At 48.2% G+C, this 21,382-nt stretch overlaps 1 protein-coding gene across 2 annotated transcripts; it reads left to right on the forward strand.

Moving 5' to 3' along the window:
• Positions 1–8,441: 8,441 nt before the first annotated feature.
• On the forward strand, positions 8,442–13,852 carry LOC136467393 (uncharacterized). 2 transcript variants are annotated; one of them, XM_066466078.1, is made up of 7 exons: positions 8,442–10,154; positions 11,866–11,965; positions 12,063–12,220; positions 12,310–12,361; positions 12,471–12,553; positions 12,654–12,747; positions 13,112–13,852. In XM_066466078.1, the coding sequence occupies exons 1-7, from the start codon at positions 8,823–8,825 to the stop codon at positions 13,684–13,686; spliced, it is 2,394 nt and encodes a 797-aa protein (XP_066322175.1). In that variant the 5' UTR covers positions 8,442–8,822; the 3' UTR covers positions 13,687–13,852. The 2 variants fall into 2 exon arrangements, with proteins under 2 accessions (XP_066322175.1, XP_066322176.1); XM_066466079.1 differs by having other exon boundaries at positions 8,443–10,154; positions 11,875–11,965.
• Positions 13,853–21,382: the final 7,530 nt, after the last annotated feature.

Below are 21,382 nucleotides of genomic sequence, written 5' to 3' on the forward strand. Positions count from 1 at the left end.
CCTTTTTGAGAGTGATCTGGTGATAACCAGAGTAGCAATCGAGAAAGGAAAGCAGCTCGCAACCGACGGTTGAATCTACGACCTCGTCTATGCGAGGTAAGCCAAAGGGTCCTTAGGGCAGTGTTTGTTGAGATCAGTGTAATCAACGCACATTCTCCATTCATTATTCTTTTTGCGTACAAGAACTGGGTTGGCTAACCACTCCGGATGATATACCTCTTTGATAAATCCGGCTACCAAAAGCCGTGTAACTTCTACCCTAATCGCCTCCTTTTTGTCGCGAGCGAACCGCCGTAGCTTCTGTTTGATAGGTTTGGCCTTGCCGTTTACATTTAAGGAGTGCTCGATCAGGTTCCGAGGTACACCGGGCATATCAGCAGGTTTCCATGCGAACACATCCACGTTGCTCCTCAAGAACCCGACGAGCGTGTCTTCCTATTTGGGATCCAGGTTAGCCCCGATAAGGGCCGCTTTGCTGGGATCACCGTCGACCAGCCGGATCACCTTGTGCTCCTTGGACTTGATGTTCTTGCGTGGGGCCTCGAGCTCCGGGATCTCCAGGTGGTCGGTCGAGGTCTTCTTGGCGTCGAGCATGGTCTCGGCCATGCGAATAGAGAGGTCGTGAGCCTCTGCTATTTTGAAACTGTCGTCTTCATAGGTATAAGCTGCGTATACGTTGCCTCGGAGGGTTAGAACTCCTTTCTCGGTAGGCATCTTGAGCACCAGATACCTGTAATGAGGTATGGCTATGAACTTGGTGAGCGACGGTCAACCAAGAATAGCATGGTAGGTGCCGTCGAAGACAGCAACCACGAAATTGACGTAGTCGGTGCGGAAGTGGTCCGGGGTCCCAAACTGCACAGGTAGCATGATCTGCCCGAGAGGTGTAGAGCTCTGTCCGGGGAGAACACCCCAGAACTGTGCCTCGTACGGCTTGAGGTCCGCCTGAGCTATCTTCAGGGCGGGCAGACTATTCTTGAACAATATATCGATGGAGCTACCGTCGTCGATCAGTACTCTGTCGAACTGAACCTTGTTAATACAAGGATCGCGGACCAGGGGAAAACGCCCTGGCTCAGGTATTGCGGCCCACTGGTCCTTTCTGCTGAAGGAGATTTCGCGGTGAGACCACGGAGGCAGCCGTGGATCGGCGAGGAGGTTGTCGGTGTTGGCAACGTTCAAGCAAGCGTGGGCGAGCAGCTTGCGTTCTCGTTTGGTCTCGATGGACACTTTGCCTCCGATGATGGTGTGTACATGATCGGTTGGTTTGACGTACTTGTGACGAGGGTCTACATCGTCGTCGTCGTTATCCTCGTTGCGCTGTTCTCCTGCGTCGTTAGGCTTGTCGGATGTATCCGGAGTCTATTGACGCGTGTAGATAGACTTGAGAACGCGGCAATTCTCCATGGTATGGTTTGACTTAGGATGGAGCTGGCAGGGCCCTTTCAATGTTTTGGCGTAGTCGTCTTCATAGTTACGACGTCCGCCACCCTTTTTAATGGTATTGACCTCGTCGTCGTCTTCCCGAGCACGCTTGCTCCTGTAATCGTCACGGCGGTTACGCCACTAATTACGTTGGTCACGGTGGTTGCGGGATTCGTTGCACTGGTTGCGGCGGTCAAAATTGTCGTTTCGACCACGGTTGCCGCGGTAGTCGTCGCGGTGTGGGAGGTGGTCGGAGCATGGAACCCTTGCTGCTTCTTCAATAATTATCTTTTTAGCGTCGTTGGCGTCCGTATATTTCTTAGCGGTGGCTAGGAGCGCTGTGACCGATTTAGGTCTCTTATGGAGGAGCTTGTCCCTTAGGGCGTCGTGGAAGCGGAGGCTAGTGATGAAAGCCTCGATTGCCTCATTATCGGAGATTGATGGGACCTTGATGCGCATCTCCGAGAAATGCCAAACGTACTCGCGCAGTGGCTTGTCTTTTCAATCTCAAATCCGTTGCAGATCGTATTTGTTGCCTGGTTGTTCACAAGTTGCAATGAAGTTGTCGATGAAGGCTTGCTTGAGCTCCTGCCAAGAGTCAAAGTAGTTCGCCGGAAGCTAACCAGCCATTGGTGACCTACATGGCCAACAACGACTGGGAAATAGTTAGACATGATATGCTCGTTAGCCATGGCTGATCTGCACGTAGTCTCGTAGAGCATGACCCATAATTCGGGGTTTTCCTTACCGTCGTACTTCTAAAGTTTCTCGAGCTTGAAATTCTTATGCCATATGACTTGGTGAAGGTGTGGAGTAAACTGCTTCAAACTCGGCGGGCCGTGGGCAGTGTCATATTCCATACGGCGATAACTTTCATGGGATGCTCGATCGTCGGCTCTCTGGTTGATGCGAGCACGCAGATCGCGTCCACCGAGGTAATGGCGGAGATCATTATTGCCATCGCGGCGATCTCGATTACCATCTGGATTAGCCCTGTGACCGTGGTTATCGCGGCGATTGTCGCGGTTGTCTCGACGGTTATCGTCCCGGACGTCGTGGCGGTTGTCGTCTCGACAGCGGTTGTCATCCTAGCCACCATCATGGCCATCGTTTCTGCCTTGACGGTTGTCTGATGGGTTGTTGTTGCGCGAGCCACGTTGGTTGAGTGGCTGTGAGCGACTTGGGTGCTAGCGGCTGTGGCTTGACTCGACCGAGATGGATGGGGCCCGAGCTTGGTTTACAATCTCTATGGTCTGGGCCATATCAGCCGTCAGATAGGCTTGTATTTCATCGTGAACTGCTTGGATTTCCGAGGTGTTGGATAGCCGTTGCATTGTCGCCATGGCGACGGCTACATTGGCACTTGGAGTCCTGAAGACCTGTTTGTCCCCCACCCTGTCGAAAGCATAGTTGAGGTCACGTGGCTGGACCCTTATGCGTCGTGCCTCCTGGTCTGCTTCGGCTTCGATTTGTCGGCGATTAAATCGGTCAATATTGCGTGCTTCGCGCGCAGTCCTTTCTTGTTCTGTTTTGCCAACCGATGGCGGTTCGTCATTGCTGACCACATAGATCAAATCCTCTCGTCTTGGCGGGAAAGACGGGAATTATGAGTACCCCAGGGCATGGTCTGGGATATCCAGATCGTACTTGACGTCTTCATCTTCGTGATGCTGAAGCTCGGTGTGGACAGATGCATTAGATGCGATGCCAGACGAGGAGCTGGAGTCGCCCTCTTGGACTATGTGGACGGATCCTTCTTGATAATCTTCAATCCAGATCATGTTGACGAAGTTGTATGGCTTCGGCTGAGGTCGGTGCATAAAACACAGATCCAAATGGCGTTGTAGGTTATACGCGTAGCTGGAGGTAGCGTTTCGTAGGCCGTAGGGTTGGACCTGGTGGTTCTCTGTCGAGGCTTCATACTCAGAGAGCCGGATACCCGTCGCGGAGGCTGGCCGGTGACGAGTGGAGCGCCCTTCAGGAGTAGATATGACCACGAGATCTGTACCAAGTCGTGCAGGACGACTGGTCCGAGCTAGTCGGGTAGATCTATTGTGGGGAGCGGTTACCTGCTCATTAGGTTGACTTTGAATCGTACTTACCAGAGCTAGGGTTTCAGCGAGTTTGGTGCCGACCCGATCGATGGAGTCGAGAAGGTCGGTGTTGTCGATCTGCTTCCCTTTGTAGCGAGAAAGCAGATGACGAGTTGTCGGCGTGGTTGAAGATGATGCAGGCGTGGTCGGAGCTAGATGTACCGTGGTCGGAGCCGTATCCGTCGTGGTTGGAGCCGTATCCACCGTGGTCGGAGCCGTTTCTGCCGTGGTCAGAGTCGTAGCCGATGCAGATGAAGCAGTGGTCGGTGCGGACTGAATCCACGCCTTCTCTGGGGCCATGGCGATGAAGCCATCGGAGCCGGTGGTCCAGGTGATCTGGCCAACGGTAAACGTGAGGCCGTTCGACGTAGCCATGAAGCCGGAGACGATGACCATCTTGTTTGCTTGGAGAGCAGTACGCACACCCCGTACCTGACGCGCCACTGTCGACGAAATATGGTCGACAGTCTACCTAGGGGTATGCCCAAGGTAGTAGATTATCGACAGACAGATGCGCAAGCTACAAACAAGACGGTGACGCAAGATAGACACGAGGTTTTATCCAGGTTCGGCCATCAAGAAGGCGTAATACCTACGTCCTGTGTCTGATTTGTATTGCTGTATGTCAATGAGAGATATTTTTTAAAGGGGTCCCCTGCCCGCCTTATATAGTCCGGGGGGCAGGGTTACAGATCTGGAAACTAATCCTAGCCAGTTACAATTGCCATATGTGACCGGATAAGGATTCCTATTCTAACGGACCAGGATCTTGCCTGTTCGCCAAATCTGCCTTGACTCCTTGCGCGGGACTCCGAACAGGTTGGCCGGGCCGCGCGTCGTCTTTTGGTGGACCGGACTCACCGATCCAGGCCGGCCCAAGCTTAGCCGTAAGGGTATAAGGGTTAATACCCCCACAGTCTGCGTCGTCATCTAACCACGATGGCTTGATGGCCGTACGCCGTGGTCCTCCGCCGAGGTGCGTATGGCCTCGTTCGCTTTGCTGAAAAAACAAGTTGAAACACTGTTCCAGCCAATTTATTGTGAGAGAAAAACTCCAACCGAAAAAATAAGCTAAAAAAACGGATTATTAGAGAAGGGAACCTGGCCTGTATGCTTGGCAACTAGCTGTGCGCGCGGCCGCTGGGTTCACAGGCTGACACACTATACTGCTTCAGTCTAGGATCGAGTCCTGGGCAGGGCTGAAATAGTGGAAAAAATTGCATACAACATTCCAGGATCGAGTCCTTATTCGACTTATTTTTTTTTTTTTCCAGTTGGAGCAGTATTTTTCTCTCACAATATTTTAGCATAAACAGTATTTTCCAGCATGAACAATAAATAATCCATACCAGCCGAACACTTTCAGCAGCATGCAGACTCCCAATCATATCTTGACACGTGTCTACCTGCCCTTGGCAGCCACGAGACACTCGTCCATGGCGCGGTCGCAATTGCCGCCAGGCCCATGGGCTTGCTCGCCTCGCCGCACGATGAAATCCTGGGACACGTGGCTGTACGCTGCGTCGGGTCTGCACGCTGCGATGGTGCGGTCGGTCTACATCAAAAAAGAATTTCCGAATCGGCCGATCCATCAGACCACCGCATGCACACGTACACCACCATCTGTAGCGCACAACGTCGTGCATGTGCCCTGCTGGCCAGCTCCTCCTTTTAATTTGGAAACGAACAGCGTGCCCTCCGATCCCTCCTGTTTGTCCTCGAACTCCTGTTGCCTAGTAGGCTCACTATTGGGATTTTGTAGTTTGTTAGTAATCGTTTCTTCCTCTCAACGAAAAGCGTATTCGTGATAAAAGAAGAAGAAGATAAGGTTGTAGTATCAAAGAGGTGCAATGCGCATACATGTACAGTGATAGAAATTCAGTTTCCCTGGCAGATTCAGACAACGCTCGTTTTCGTCTTGAGCTGCGTTAATTAGCACTGATCTAGTAGTATTCAACATTATCCTACATGCATGTGTGCAATTTGATGCTTTTTTTTGGGTCTGCGATTGCGATTCACATGCCCTGGGTAACAAAAGCTGATACGGCGCACTTTGCTCCTGGTGCTGGTGACATACTTGCTGAGCACAGCTTGGGGCCGCTTTATTTTTATCCGCGCAAGGGATCGCCACGCCGGGACTGGCGAGGAGAAAGGAGGCATGGGGCAGCCGGGCAGCTCTGCTCGATTGATAGCAACGGTTACAGAAAAGAAGGACGACTTGATGCTGCGCGTCTTTGTCGATGCAGATACGCACTGTACCCTGCCGGATCTTTGCACTGGCCATGCTGCTCCATTCTTTCGTGTCCCGCTGTGCTGTGCTGCCTGTGCATTTTTTTTGTACTCGATATACTATGCATCGCATTGCACGTCTCAATGCGACGCGAGACGGGGTCTGCAGCAGCAGTTGTCATGCATGGTGCTGTCAGAGCAGGACATTTCACCCCTACCGCCTATCGGTCGGTTGCCACTCACTCACGTACGGGGTACGGCGTATGGGTACGGGATCCGCCACTGCTCGCGGTCTCTTCTCTTGGGCTGGCAGCTGGCAGATTCTCACGTCATCACGCGCGCGCCCCCGTCCAAAGGCTACCGGGTACCGGCTCCGGCGGCGGCGAGGCAGGAATCTTCGCCGTCTTGGGAGATCGCCCAGCCCAGTTGCCCACGCGAGCTCCGACAGGGGCGCGTAATGGCCGGGGACCCCGTGGCCGGTGGTCCATATGCCATGCATCCGGACCGGACCCTCCGATCAATCGCCTAGCTACTATTGGGATCGATCGACGATCCCCGGCCGGGCCTTCTACGGCCAAAAACTTTAGGCGTCGTCCCCCCGTGACATGCAGATCGATCGACCTGCCGGTGCCGGCTGATGCTCTGCTGACAGCTCAACCTACCTTAGGCGCAAAACGTCCGCGGTGAGGGGGGTGTGCACGCTGCGCAGCCGTGGCCTGTGGTCCAGTGTGGCGACGTCAATGGCGACCGGGGTACTGACGCCGCGGCGCCGGCCGGATCGCGCGGCGCGTGTGTTGCCCGCGTGTCTGCGCGCTGTGTCGTCGCGCGCGGGACCGCATGCATCTGGCCATCTGGGCGCCGCTGGGTCTGGAGCCGGCGTCGGCGCCGCTGCGGAGCGGAGCGGACATGCTGCCTGACGTGACGATCGAAGGGGTTTTCTCCCTGCTGTGGTCCTGTGTGTCTGTCGTGCATGTGGCCTGTGGGCGTACATATGATGCGGTGTTTCTCTTTACGTGCCTCGGTGGAGCACGGATAGCATCTCCCTCTGTTTGCTTGCCGCTTCCTTTCCTGTTGATCTAGGTCTCAAGTTTTTTTTTTGGTGTTGGCAATAACGAAGTTACTAGTTGGTACTGCATGGTATTGTACCGTAGTAGTATTATACTTCTCGGTTGTGGCTTATGCAGAATTCACTCCGTATAAACGGATTGCTCGGCGAGTCTTTTGTTTGCTTTCTGTGTGTACTAGAATGTGTGATCAGTCACGTCAGTGCTCCGTTCGCTTCACTGGAAAAAAAAACAAGCCAAAACATTGTTCCGACGGATTTATTGTGAGAGAAAAACACTATTCCGATTAAAAAATAAGCTAAAAAGATAAGCAAACGTGACCATAATCTTATCCCTAGCAACATTTTAACGGCGGCAACGGTACAGCGGCATTAATATTATGGCTCTCGTTTGTGCACTCGTATCTTTTCACAAGCCCAACTGATGATAACATTGCATACCTCTCGTGTCGTGGAGCACGGCAGTGACGTTCCTGAGGTGATTGATTTAATGGCCGGAATATGCTAACTCACCATATATCCTCACTTCTACTGCCTTTACAATGCTAACTCAACTAACCCACTAATTTAAACGAGCTAACTGTTTTTATTTTTCAGGAAAAAAACAGTTAAGTTAGGCGTCAACCTTTTTCCCGGTTAATGTTTTGATGCTAAACTAAATATTAATTTTACATTATAAATTGTATGACATTTGTACTTGCCTAAATACATTGCTTTTACTATGTATCTAGATACATTATACATCTATAAGTGCATAACAAAAACTATGTATCTGAAGATAAAACGTCTTAAGGTTTGGAATGGAGTGAGTCATACTACAATATCTATTTTTTATCTACAAAAATCCGCTTCTCCAACATATCCATGCGGAGCCTAGCTCGACATCTTTATGTGTTCTGCCATAACCATTTGGGATCCCTCTAGAACGCAGGTGTTGCAAAACATAAGAATAATAATAAAAAAACGTAGAACTGAAGTTGCATGAGAATTGTAATCCTACAAAATTCACAATTTAGAAAAGTTTTTACTGTGGCCTTAAAGAAAGTTTCTATGAGATCCAGCCAAATGCTAGTTTTTCTTCAAAATTCCTATGGTTTTATCCATCCCATAAAAATCCAAATTATTTTCGGTTTAACATTTTGTTCCAAAGGATCATTATAGAAATTTTTCTATTGGATCAAACTTTTCTAAAGAATTCTATATTTTCCGTTGTTTCAAAGAGAGCCTCGCCGTCGACATAAAAATGGGAGAAACACGGGACATATGGCCATACATATGGGATGGGACGCCCGGACGGGAGCGGCCAGAATGCAAAATGCTATGTCGCCGTTTCGCCCTCTCACAGAAGCCCGCAGTTACGCGGCACCAATCGAAACGCCGCGCCGTGGCACCCCGAAAGGCCCAAACCGCATGACCGCATGAGCCGGTCGGTAACCGGTTAACCTTTGCCCCGCCGTCACGCGGAAATGGAAATTACTCCGGTGCCACCCACTGACACCGTGGTCCCACGCACACCCGATTTCAACTCCGCGATGGATGATGGCCCGCTTTCGCCAGTCATCAAGGAGTTCAGGACAGCGAGCAGGAATAACCGCGCCGGCAAAGCCCGCCACCATTAGCCGGGCGGACAAGAAGCAAGCAATTACCGCGACAACAGACGACGGCGACGCGAGCAGCCGAGCACCAACCACCCTTAAGTAAGACGCAGGGGGCGGCGCTGCGCTGGGCGGGCGGTGAGATCAGAGGAAGAAGCAACGGGGTCGCTCGCGGTTAGGCTGTCGTCGCGCGCGGGCGCTGGGGCGTGCGCGACTGGGCGTGGCGGATCTCATCTAACGCCGCCACTTGCTGCTACGACTTCCCCCCACGCTCCCCTCCTTCCCCTCACCCCTCTGACCTCCCTCCCTCCGTCTCATCATCATCTTTGTCCCTCTCGCGCAATTCGCCGAACACGCCGCCCGCGCGCGCCTCGCCTCCCCGCGACGGCCGCCTCCACGGCCAATGCTGGCGGCGCGATGAGCGTGGAGGAGGAGGTGGAGCGTGGGGAGGAGGAGGAGGAGGACCTGTTCTACGAGTCGCTCGACCGCATCCTCTCCTCCTCGAGCTCCTCCACCTCCGCCTCGGACGACGACGACGACGGCGCCGACCGCCCGCGCCGCCGCCGCGGCTGCGATGCGCCGGCCGCGGCAGCGGCGCTCGACCTGTGGACCTCCCAGCCGGCGCCCGTCCAGGAGCGGCGCCGGCGGCTGCTCCAGCTGATGGGGCTCGCCGGGGATCCTTCCCTAGCCGGATTTGAGACGGGCCCGTCCGCCTCCGAAGACGCCGCGGGCCAGCCCCCGGCCTCCCCCGTCTCGCGGTCCAGATCAGGCGGGGCCGCCCTGGGCTCCGCCAGGAAGCCGCCACTCGGGGGCGGCCGTCTGCGGTCCTCCTTGTCCGACGGCTCCGATGCTGCCGACGAGGACCCCAGGTACTTGATCAGGAACCTTGACGACGGCAGGGAGTACGTGGTGAGGGAAGAATTCGGTCTCCGCGAGGTCGGCACGGAGCGCCACCTTACCGTTGAGGAGTTGGCCCGCTCACCTATTGTTCAGGAGCTTATGCGCCGCCAAGCTTTCAGTACTCCCAACTCCAACTGCACCTCAAATTCCCAAAGTGGCGCCTCCACGCCGATCGAGAGATCGAGCTCAGATTCCAGCAACGGTGGGGCGCGCTACAAGCGGCGTAGCAGCTGGCTCCGCAGCATCCGCTGCGCAGCTGGCTCCTTGGTCGCCCACTCCCGCGACCGCCGCAGCAGCGACGAGAAGGACACGTCTTCAGAGAAAGGCGGCCACCACTCCAGCTCCGCGACGGATGACAGCCAGGACAGTGTTCCACGCCATGGCCCCGCCCGTGTCAAGGTGCGGCAGTACGGGAAGTCATATAAGGAGCTCAGTGGCCTGTTTATGACACAGCAGATACAGGCACACAATGGTTCCATCTGGAGCATCAAATTTAGTCCTGATGGCCGTTACCTTGCGAGTGCCGGGGAGGATTGCATAATTCATGTTTGGGAAGTGTTGGAGTTCGAGAGGGCAGGGAAGGAGAGGGAGGTGAAGGAGAACGGGGTGTGCAATCCGCTAGTTGCTATGGTGTGCAATGAGTCATCAGGGACGATGGTGGCATCAGCTGCTCCAAGTGGGAGCCATTGGGAGAAGAAGCTGCGATCAAAGGTACTGCACAGTGGGGGATCGGTGAGCTCAGACAGGTTGATGGTGCCTGAGTATGTGTTTGCACTGTCCGAGAAGCCTGTGATAACCTTTGCAGGGCATTCAGAGGATGTGCTTGATCTCAGCTGGTCCAAATCTCAGGTAATGTACACACATTTCTAATTTATCTTCAATTCTAATGTGTAAATATTAATTTTCAGGGTAAGTGCAAAGTTCAGGCTACAATAGAATGTGGAATACCTGAAAGTAGGATATCAGTCACGGAAATTAGATCCGAACATAACTCATGTTATTAAGAACACAAAAGCTGTGTAATAACAATCGTCATATTAGAAACATCGTGATCACACACCAGCTAAACTTATTTATTGTTGGGTTTGGGCGTACATAACTTGGCATCCAGATCTGGCATAGTGCAACTGGTGCACTGTCTGGAAAGGAAAACTTGACCAGCTGCCATTTATGCATTTTGGTTTTTGCGATAGATAAATTGACTTTATTGCTCCCAAGTGTACCCAAGCTTTTACCATGTGCATAAGACCCAGGTGCTCTCTACATGTAACTAAGACATGGTCTCTACACGCTTATACATTGCCATTTTACTATGGTTTTAATTTCCGTCTCAGTGCATCTAGAAAGTTCAGCACGTAAAAACTAAGCAGGAATTACACTGCAGGCTCCTAAACTTGCCTGGTCGTCTCAACTAACCCCTCAAACTTTTAGAGCCCCTTGAACTTGCATGGGTCTCACCAAAACCCCTGAACAGAAGCAAAGTTTAGGGGGTTAAATCAGACAACTGTGCAAGTTTAGGGGCTAGGTGTGACAACTGTGCCAGTTGAAGGGGATGAGAAGTAATTTGCAAGTTTGCCTGGCTAGCCGGCTAGGTGACTACCGCTACCGCACAAGTTCAGAGGCCTACAACACAGTTCTTTCTTAACTTATTGGCATTTGGAGAACCTATTGTCTATGATCTGGATGATATTGTTGTGTGCTGTCAAAATGTAGATATTTGAGTCCTACATTTGAATGTCAGCTAACCAGTTTCATGATACTGAACTGGAATTGAAAGTTTTTCTTTTTTTTCCCCTGTGTTTTTTACCCGTAAGGTTCCAATTTTGTTAATCGATATTCATTCTTTCTCTGCATCAGATCAAAGAAGGTATTAAGCTTGTCAAGAGAGTTGTAATTTACTTCTCTGTTCCAAAATGTACACTGTTTTAGCTTTGACCGAAACCAAACTTCTCTAATTTTGACCAAGTTCATAGAAAAATGCGCCAACATCTACAGCATCATATTAGTTTCATTAAATCCAACATCAAATATGTCTTGACAATGCTTTTATTTGGCATTGTAGATGTTAATATATTTGTCTATAAACTTGGCCAAAGTTATAGAAGTTAAATAGAATAAGTTAACTTTGATGTAGTGTAGGTTTGCCTCTGTCAGACCTCTTTTTTGAATAGTTTATGGATAGCAAATACTTTGACAAAATCATGAATTTGGTATTCTATATCTCTAAGATGAAATGAGATTTGCCTTGTTTTAAATGGATAAATCTTGGTTTTAAAAGTGCAAATTAACTATTCCATTGGTATTTATTTAGGAATCAGTGCTCATAACTAGTCAAGCTACTCTGTACTCAAATACACTGAAAGCATATGCGGACAGCCAGACAGCATGCACAGCATTTTTTTTTTTTTTTGCTAGGCACTTGTCTTGCTCGTCTCTTGGTATACTTGCTGCTGTTTGTAAAGGCATATCCATTTCTACAGCATGTTGAATTTGAAGTATAATTATTATGAATTCATTGTAGTTTCCTGCTAGTTCAGCATCCCTTATAACCATCTTTTAGTTCCTGCAGTATTTGCTTTCATCATCAATGGATAAAACAGTACGATTGTGGCACATGTCAAGCACTTATTGTTTGAAAACCTTCTCACACACTGACTATGGTACGAACATCACTTCAGAATCACCCCACCCCGTCCCTCTCACTGTCTAAGCACTGCAACAGCATTGTCCGTCTAATATAATTTCTTTTTGATTCAGTGACTTGCATCCAGTTCAATCCTGTTGATGATAGATACTTCATTAGTGGTTCCCTGGATGAAAAGGTTCGTATCTGGAGTATTCCAAAGCGTGAAATTGTTGATTGGGTCGATCTTCATGAAATGGTTACTGCTGCCTGCTATACTCCAGATGGAAAGGTTTGAATTTGATCTATTTCATAGTTTCTTAATTTTGGTCAAGTGGAGCTGCTAGTTGTTCATCCTAATACCTTAAGATGTTGTCTCAGGGCGCGCTGGTTGGGTCCCACAAGGGCAGTTGCCATCTGTATGATACATCTGGTACATCGGCTTGCATTTTAGTTCTGTTCTCAACTCTCATTCAAAGACCTTATTTCCTATTCGGTGTCTTGCAAGCCCTAACCTTATATTTTTTCTTTCTCCTGGCTAGATGACATGCTTTGCTACAAAACACAGATCGACCTGCAAAACAAGAGAAGAAAATCTAGCCAGAAGAAAATAACAGGATTTCAGGTGCTTATTTTGACTAAACATTGTGTTGTGATGTGAATCATTCTGCACCAGAGTTATGATATTTTTGGTTTGTTAAACTGAATAATAGCTCCTTAAACAGTTTATCCCAGGGGATTCTTCAGTGGTCATAATCACATCTGCAGATTCACGAATCAGAGTTCTTGATGGTTTTGAGCTAGTTCATAAGTTTAAAGGTAAAAATTTATTATCAACTATTTTTCACTTAAGTTTACAATTTACACTGGTTCAGAACTTCAGAACATGGTGCAATCATTGTTGACTGTGAATACTGAAGATCAATTGTACCTGCCTTGTTTTTCCTTCAAGGGCAGTGCTGGAACATGTCAGCTTGCGCTTTTCTGCTATCATTGGCTCTATTGTTCACTTAACATGTTAAAATAGCTCGTCCCTGTTGATAGATCTAACGGCCACATTGTTTGTTTTCCTGTGCATGTCACTCTCTGTCTGTTATTAAGAAAAGGAATCATTGCTCAATTTTCATCTTCTATTCTGCTGCTTGGTCCAGTTACATAGTTCTTATGTCTTGCCATATTTCAGGATTCCGAAACACCAGCAGCCAAATCTCAGCTTGTTTAACTGGAAATGGGCGGTATATTATCTCAGCAAGTGAGGATTCCCATGTATATGTCTGGAGGAACAATGATGGTTTGAAACCAAGTAGAAAGAAGGGCATTGTTTCTGTTACAAATACCCATGAACACTTCCACTGCGAGAGTGTGACCGTTGCTGTTACCTGGCCTTTTACCAGCACCACAATGACTTCTTTAATGAACCCCAGGAAACAAGAAGAGCTTGATCGTGGGTCTGAGAATGACTATTCACCGCAAGGTCTGCAAACCAAACTTGCTAAGGAACAGGAGATGCCAGATGTTGAGTACCGGAGCACAAATATCACAAGTAACAACTTGAATCATAATGGTGACCGGACATCTCCGACTTGGCCTGAAGAACTTATCACACCATCAAGTCAGAATCTCAGGGCTACTACCTGCCATGCCAACGAGGGAGATCAAGCTCTGAATCGGTCGGCCTGGGGCCTAGTAATTGTCACAGCAGGCCGTGGAGGTCAAATCAGAACATTTCAAAACTTTGGTTTTCCTGTAAGAGTATAGCATGAATCTGAATACGTAAGATAGTCACTGCCATTCAGGAGTGTAGTTTGTGTATAGATAGGAGATAGTGAGTTTCACACTATTCGGGGATTGGGTTTTACTGTTCCTTGGTGCACCTGCTAGAGATCAGAATCTTCATCTAACATACACTGTCAGTACTGCGAAACTTGGTATGCCAAATTTATTTACCCGAAAGGCCTAAATTGTACATGAAAGAGAAAGTCCTACAGGGCTACAGAGAGCAACACTATCAGCTGACTGGAGATAATTCATCTGTCAGCTTCAACCGCACATTTCGCTTTTAGCCAATTGTCATTTTCGCTTTGTGGGTGTCATGGTATTGGTACCGTGAATATTTTTTTACCTGTTCAAACAATGCTGGCAAATGCAGTGTTTCCGCGCCAGATAAGTCAATAACGAGCCTTTGGCTTACTCTCCTTTTTTTTTCGAATGAGCTTTTGGCTTACTTCATCTTTTTTTATTGTCAATAATGAGCCTTTCGCTCACGTCTTAAATTATGGGTAGGGTGGTATGTAAGTTCACTTGTTGGGTTTCATTTTTTGAAGAAAAATGAAATATGGTAAAAAAATGCTGTAAATTCAGAATATGGTGCTCCGAAGTAAGCAAACTCAAAATATGTGCTATGCTTGACTAGTTCAGTGCAAGTTACTTGTACTCCGAGAAAATAGAGGCTAACGCTAACAAAAGGAAGGGTATAGTTCATATCAGGGGTGTTGGCCTAATGGATAATTTTGCCAAGCCCCGTGTTAGCTCAAACCGTTTCCAACCAGCCTAGTTCGCATTAGGGCCTGTTTGATATGCATTAGGATCGAGTGGTGATGTAAGTTTGAGTGAAAACCTTTTTTAAAATATTTTGTGAAATGCTAACTTAGACTTAAAAGCTGGTGGTCATAGTATGGGTGTTACCATGCCACGTGGCTCAGGCACGACCATGGAAGTAATAAAAAAGATTTGAGCTTCTTCACAAAAGATGAGACATTAAAAATTAAAGTGCTTGCAAGGCATACCCAAAAAGGGTATATGATTTTTGAATGTTTTCAATAAAACCTCTTCGCAGGAGTACTTTTCACAAAATTTTCGCTAATATAATATTAGGAGATAATATTCAAACTCCATTTGAAAAGGTCTAAAAAAGAGCTCGACGGAGTGTTTTTACACTTACCGGAGCTCTTCGATGACCACCGTCATTCTGATCACCGAAGCTTTGGAACAGTGTTCCAGCTAGGCTATTGTCGAGCACGTACACGTTATCTTTCGGTGCCTCATGAGCATCGGAGCTTTGAGACGGTGCCTATTAGGCGGCGACAATTTCAAATAAGAGCACCAGAACTCTCTAGTGCAGCACCACAGTTGTGCACCGGGGTTTTTATACACCGTTGGGCAAAGCTCTCCTGAGATGTCATTGGAGTTTAATGGCTAGTTCTAAGCTGCGGGTTACTGCTTGTAAAGCTCTGGTGGTGCTCTTCGGTGAGGCATTAGAGCTCTTGAAAGCCCTGGTTTTGGCTAATTGATAAAATCTATTTAGACTAATCCTTGTATCTTAAGTGTGTGACTAGATAGGATGGTCTAATCCAAGTGGTGAAGCAAGATGAAGTCCATGGTGTTGTTGGTGGACATGTGATGAAGGTGATCAAGCTCTAGACTTGGAAAAGAAGAAAGAGAAGAACAAAATGGGCTCAAGGCAAAGGTGACATCCATAGGGCCATTTTATTTTCGGTGATTGAGACACTATAGAGAGTGTGATCACATTTAGGATAGATGGTCGTACTATTAAGAGAGGAGCTCTTATCGGACAACTCGATCATTTAGTGTCACTAGGTGTTGAAATACTTGCATTGCATTTTAGGCCTAGTGCACAATCGGTGAGAAGTGAATAACCTTTGAAAAATGTTTGTGAAAATACTAACACACTTGCACATGATGGTAAAACACTTGGAGTATTAGCATATTTGCAAAGGTGGCGAGAAAGGTGAAGAAAAGGAGGCATTGTCGGGCTCGGGGTGTTGCCACGAGGGCACCACCACCCCCTGTCCGGTGCACCGCCACCCCTGTGGCGGTGACCGACAGAGGAGGCCGAGAGGGAGGTGTTCTGGGTGGCACCGCCACCCCTTGTCCGGTGGCACCGCCACCCCTAGGGCGGTGCCCACCTGAACATGCCCGAGAAGGGCTGGTGCTGGGGCTGGCACTAGAAGTGGCGGTGTGCACCGCCACAGGCGCGACGGTGCACTGTCATGGGCACAGTCACCCTGTCCGGTGGCACCGCCCCTTTTCAACAGAGAGCGGGTGAACCAGAGTTGGGCACCGCCGCAGGCACCGCCACCCCTGGGCGGTGCACTGCTCCATTTTTCCAGAGAGCATGGATTTCAGGGTGTTGGCTGGGGTAGCACCGGCACCCCCTGTCCGGTGCCACGCCACCTGTCCGGTGACCACTGACAGTCAAACTAGCCGTTGGATTCGACTGTTGGGGGGCACCGCCACCCCATGTCCAGTGACCGCACCGCTGTGTCCGGTGCCCTCGTAGAAAGCTGCTCCAAAGGGGTAACGGTTCTATTTGCTTGTGGGCTTATAAATAGAGCTAGTGGCCATCGGCCTTGGCCACTCTCTTGGCACTTCTAACAGCTGCATACACCCTTTGAGAGCTTAGCATACCACTCCACTCACTTGCACACTTGATTTCATCATCTTGAGCGAGATTGGAGAGCCTCTAGTGCATTGCTTAGTGTTCTAGCATCTTGTGGCACTAGTTAGGCGATTTGGGCTGGTGGAGTTCTTGTTACTCTTGGTGTTTGCCAACACCTAGATGGCCTGATGATTGGTGGATCATCGAGCAGAGGAAGGTGATTATCTCTGGCTCCGATCTTTGTGATTGTGAGAGGTTCTTGTGCCTTCCTCGGTGGAGCGCCAAAGGCAACTCTAGTGGATTGCTCGTGGCTTTGTGGATCCTCATCTTATGTTGGTTGTGTGGCACCTAGTTGTGGATTAGGCGTGTGATGCCTATTAGCACGTGGACCTCTAAGTGAGTGAATCACCACAATGGGGACTAGCTTGCCGGCAAGCAAATGAACCTCAAAGAAAAAATCATTGTGTCTTGATTCTCTCCTTGATATTCATTGATTGACCACTTGCCATGGCGGTATACCTCTCTACCACTCTCTTGTATTACATTGTGTCTTTACTTTTATAGAGCTTGTGGTAGTTGTAACTAGTTAGTGTAGCTCTTAGTTGTAGTTCTCTTGCTAGCTTGCTAGCTTGCTACCTAAGTGTAAATTAGTAACTTAACCTTGGTGTGACATACTAGAGACCATAGACATTAGAATTGGGTAGGTGGCTTGCAACACAAGTGTAGTGCTAGCGTAAAATTCGCTTCGCCATCTTATTTACTAATCACTTGTCTTAGTGTTGTTGTAGAATTTTTTAATAGGCTATTCACCCCTTCTCTAGCTATTAGGACCTTTCAAGTGGTATCAGAGCTGTGGTCACTGTGATTTGAGGCTTAACAACCTTCGATGTAAAAATGGCTCAAATCAACAACACGAAGAAGCCACCCCTAATTTAATGGCTCCAACTATCCCTATTGGAAGGCTAAGATGACAACATATATCAAGTCAATCAATAGGAAGGTTTGGAAGGTGGTGGAGACCAAGATTGAGATTGCCAATGAGGAGGCTCCCACAGCCGCCGAAGAAGTATTGCTCTAGAACAATGACATTGCTCTTAGTGCCATTCATGATGCATTGGATGAGAGAACATTTGAACAAATTAAGAACATTAAGAGGGCTCATGAGGCATGGAAGAAGTTGGAGGAGTCATTTGAGGGCACTCAAGCCGTGAAGAGTACAAAGGCATACATTCTTAAGGAGAAGTTTGCTAGCTTCAAGATAAAGGAAGATGAGAGTGTGCCAAACATGTTCCATCGGATGAAGGTACTTGTCAATGATCTCAAAACAGTTGGTGAGAAAGTTGAGGACAAGGACTTCTCACATGAGTTCTTGAGATGCTTACCCGCAAGATTTGGCATGTTGGTCACCTTGCTAGTGAGAACCGGTTTGGATACAATGACACCAAACCAAATCTTGGGAGATATCATGACCGATGATGCATATAGAGATGATGATGAGAACGGAGAAAAGAAGGAGAAGAAAGATGAGAAGAAGAAGAGTGTGGCATTCAAAGCCACATCATCCAAGGGCAAGACCAAGCAAGACACATCTAGTGAAGATGAAGGCTCATTCTCTTGGGATGATGATGATGAGAAGATGGCTCTCTTTGTGAAGAGATTTGACAAGTTCATGGTGAAGAAGGGCTACCATGCTAGAAGAAAAAAGTCTTCATCCAAGAACAAGAGTCAAGAAGGTGCTTCAAGTGTGGAAGCAAGGATCATCTTATTGCTCAATGCCCATACAATTGCGACAATGATGATGATGACAAGAAAAGCAAGAAGGACAAGAAGGAAAAGATAGAGAAGGACAAGATGACCTCCAAGAAGAAGAAGAAAGGTGGTTCATATGTGGTCACTTAGGATAGTGATGCTTCCTCAAGTGATGATGATGATAGTGATGATTATAAGAGCACCAAGAAGAAGGCTCTTGCAAGCATTGCTATCAATGAGAAGCCTTCTCTCTTCGACACTCCATCATGCTTCATGGCTAAGGCCACTAAGGTACAAACTTGTGATGATGGATGTGATGAGGAACATGATAATGAAAGTGAAAATGAAAGTGACAATGATGATAAACTGACTAAAGATGAACTAAATGACATGTTAGAAGATGCTAAAGAACATTTTGATATTAAGATAAGGGAGTGCAAAGACTTGCGAAAGGAACTAAAAGCCCTTAAGCAAGCTTTTGATGAGCTTAATGCATCTCATAAGAGGCTAGAGGAAGCGCATGAGAAGCTTGTCAAGGCTCACAAGAAGCTTGAAAAAGCTTATTCCTCTCCACGTAATGAGCAAAATGAGAAGGAGCATGTTGTAATATGTGACAAAGGCTTAACTTATGATATAATTGATGAATCATTCTATAAGCCTATTATTGTTGCTCCCACTAACCCTTCTTGTAGCACATCCACTTCTACCTCATCTAGTAGTGATGGTTTCACTTGTGATGCCTCACTAATGGTTGAGAATGAGACACTCAAGAAGGAGGTAAAAGAGCTCAATCACACCTTGGCTAAGGCCTATGGTGGTGAGGACCACTTGCTTATGTGCTTAGGAAGCCAAAGAGCTTTTCTCTACAAAGAGAGATTGGGCTATACCCCCAAGAAAGGCAAGGCGACCTTTGCTCCTCACAAGACTAGTTTTGTGAAGAACAATGGTCGGTTTTACACTAGTTGTAAGCAAGTTAGTCATGTAGAGCAAAAGTGCATAAAAATGAAGCCTCAAGCCAATGTATCCTCTATTAAGCTTGATTTTTTTCTATGTGCTTACTAAGGGTACAAATGGTGTGAAAACTAAGTTCATTGGTGCACCATGGATGAGCTCAAAGAAGAAAGCCATTTGGGTGCCAAAGAGCTTGTCACTAACCTTCAAGGACCCAAGCAAGTTTGAGTACCTAAAAAGAATTGATCCTCTCTTGTAGGTCAATTACAAAGCCAGAGGAAGGCATTGGGTACTTGATAGTGGGTGCACTCAACATATGACTGATGATGCAAGAATGTTCAACTCAATCAATACCAATGACAATGATGGTTATGATAGTATCATATTTGGTGACAATGGCAAAGGCAAGGTCAAAGGGCTTAGCAAGATTGCAATATCCAATGACATGAGCATTTTGAATGTGTTGCTAGTTGAGAGCTTGAACTTCAATTTGCTATATGTGGCTCAATTGTGTGATCTTGGATTTAAATGCATATTTTAGGTAGATGATGTAGAGATCATAAGTGTAGATGGCTCTAATTTGATCTTCAAAGGTTTTAGATATGAGAATCTATATGTCAGGTTCATAAACCCAAAGTCCCCAATGGACCCGCTTCCCTGCAAAAAACTCAGCCCAGCAGATGGTGTTGCGACAACGTGCGCCTCCTAGGCTGGCCCAGATACATAATGATAGGCTAGGGAAATAATCTGGTCCCTAACCGGAAGGCCTGGCTAAGGTGGGGACACAGTCCGACTCTAACCTCCTTTTCTGATCGGGGATATGCCAGACCTCTGCTCGTGATTCTTCCCCAACCAACATGGTCGGGGCCAACTAGAAACGACCGACCGGGGACGCCCGCTCAGTGAGGGCCTAGGGATCAGGCAAAGTAGATAAGGTAAGGCACTCAAGTCAACCATAATACCGAGGACCGTACCCTGCCATGCCCTGCGCACCTTCAGGATGGAGCCACCAGGCCATGCCAGATGGACACTATGCAACCTTCTAGGTGTGTCAGAGCACAAACAGTATTGTAGGCGCCGACATTTATCGTACCATGTGAACACGGTAGAGCCTGCCACATGCATCTAACATAAATAGTATTGTGGGCGCCGACTACCGTCTCATACCCGATAGCGTGGGCAACAAGACTAGTTAGCACGCGTATCCATTCTCTCTTTCTCTAACTTGTAAGGCCATCACCTTCAACTATAAAAGGGGATGCACTCTCTCCTCTCTAGAGGACGTTCTCTCTCAATCTAGCTATTCTCTGGCTCTCCTAAAAAAGAGAAGCTAGACAATTCGAGCACTCAAGGACCTAAGAACTTGAATATATTAATAGCTTTAGAACTCTAAAGCTGCACAGAGCACACGCACCAATACTTAGCACACGTTAGAGCCCCGTCACTCTCAGCCCTTTGGTTCAAGAGTCCGACCAGGCCTTTAACATCCCCTTCTTATTCCTGCTCGTTTGTAACCCCATAACAAACTTCGAGCACCTGGGCTCAGGAATAAAGTCTCCAACCGACTAAAACTAGACGTAGGACACATTGCCTGAACCAGTATAAATCCTATGTCATTGAGTGCTAGGCCACATCCGATCACAACACACGATAAAACTACGAATATTTACTTGTTGGTCACTTTTTGCACTGACAGTTGGCACCGTCCGTGTGGAGGATGCCGTGTGTTCATGTTTTTGGTCATCGGATGGCCCACCTTTCCATCATCTTTGGCATGGTGGGCTCAAGCGATACGATTCGCTTCGCCTCACTAGAGTTTCCTATGCTCTCACCTATTGGGATGTGGGTTCCTCCCGTCTTCCAGCCGCTCTAGACATTCCTCTTTGGGAGTCTAGACTTCAAAGCTGACCGGCTTGGTGTACTGTGCCTCCATGAAGAGGCGCTCATCCCAGCGTCCATGGGAGGAGGAGCGCTCTCCACCAGCCCTGGGCCACTCGATGACCCCAACGTCGAGACACTTGCACTTCACCTTGAGCCCATGCTAGGCTCAAACTCCATAGTGAGTAACATACATATTGTTCTTTACTTGCTGTTTAATACCTTCTGCTGACTCTCCGAAGGGACCCCGTTGTCCCCACCGCCACTGCCATGCAATTGGTCCCCCTACGACTTCGTGTCCCCTATGGACGCATACAAGCGAGGGCTCTAAAGGATGTTGACACCGCCCCCTCTCACATCCAAATTCGTGGGGATGGCTAGTTACGTTCTCACCTCCTTTCATGACCTCATGGATGACGAGGTCGAAAGAGATGGCTCCAGCATCGGTGACGTCTTGGCACCTGGTAACCCTCTGTC

Source organism: Miscanthus floridulus, chromosome 7 (genome assembly GCF_019320115.1).
Source record: "Miscanthus floridulus cultivar M001 chromosome 7, ASM1932011v1, whole genome shotgun sequence".
Classification (NCBI taxonomy): domain Eukaryota; kingdom Viridiplantae; phylum Streptophyta; class Magnoliopsida; order Poales; family Poaceae; genus Miscanthus; species Miscanthus floridulus.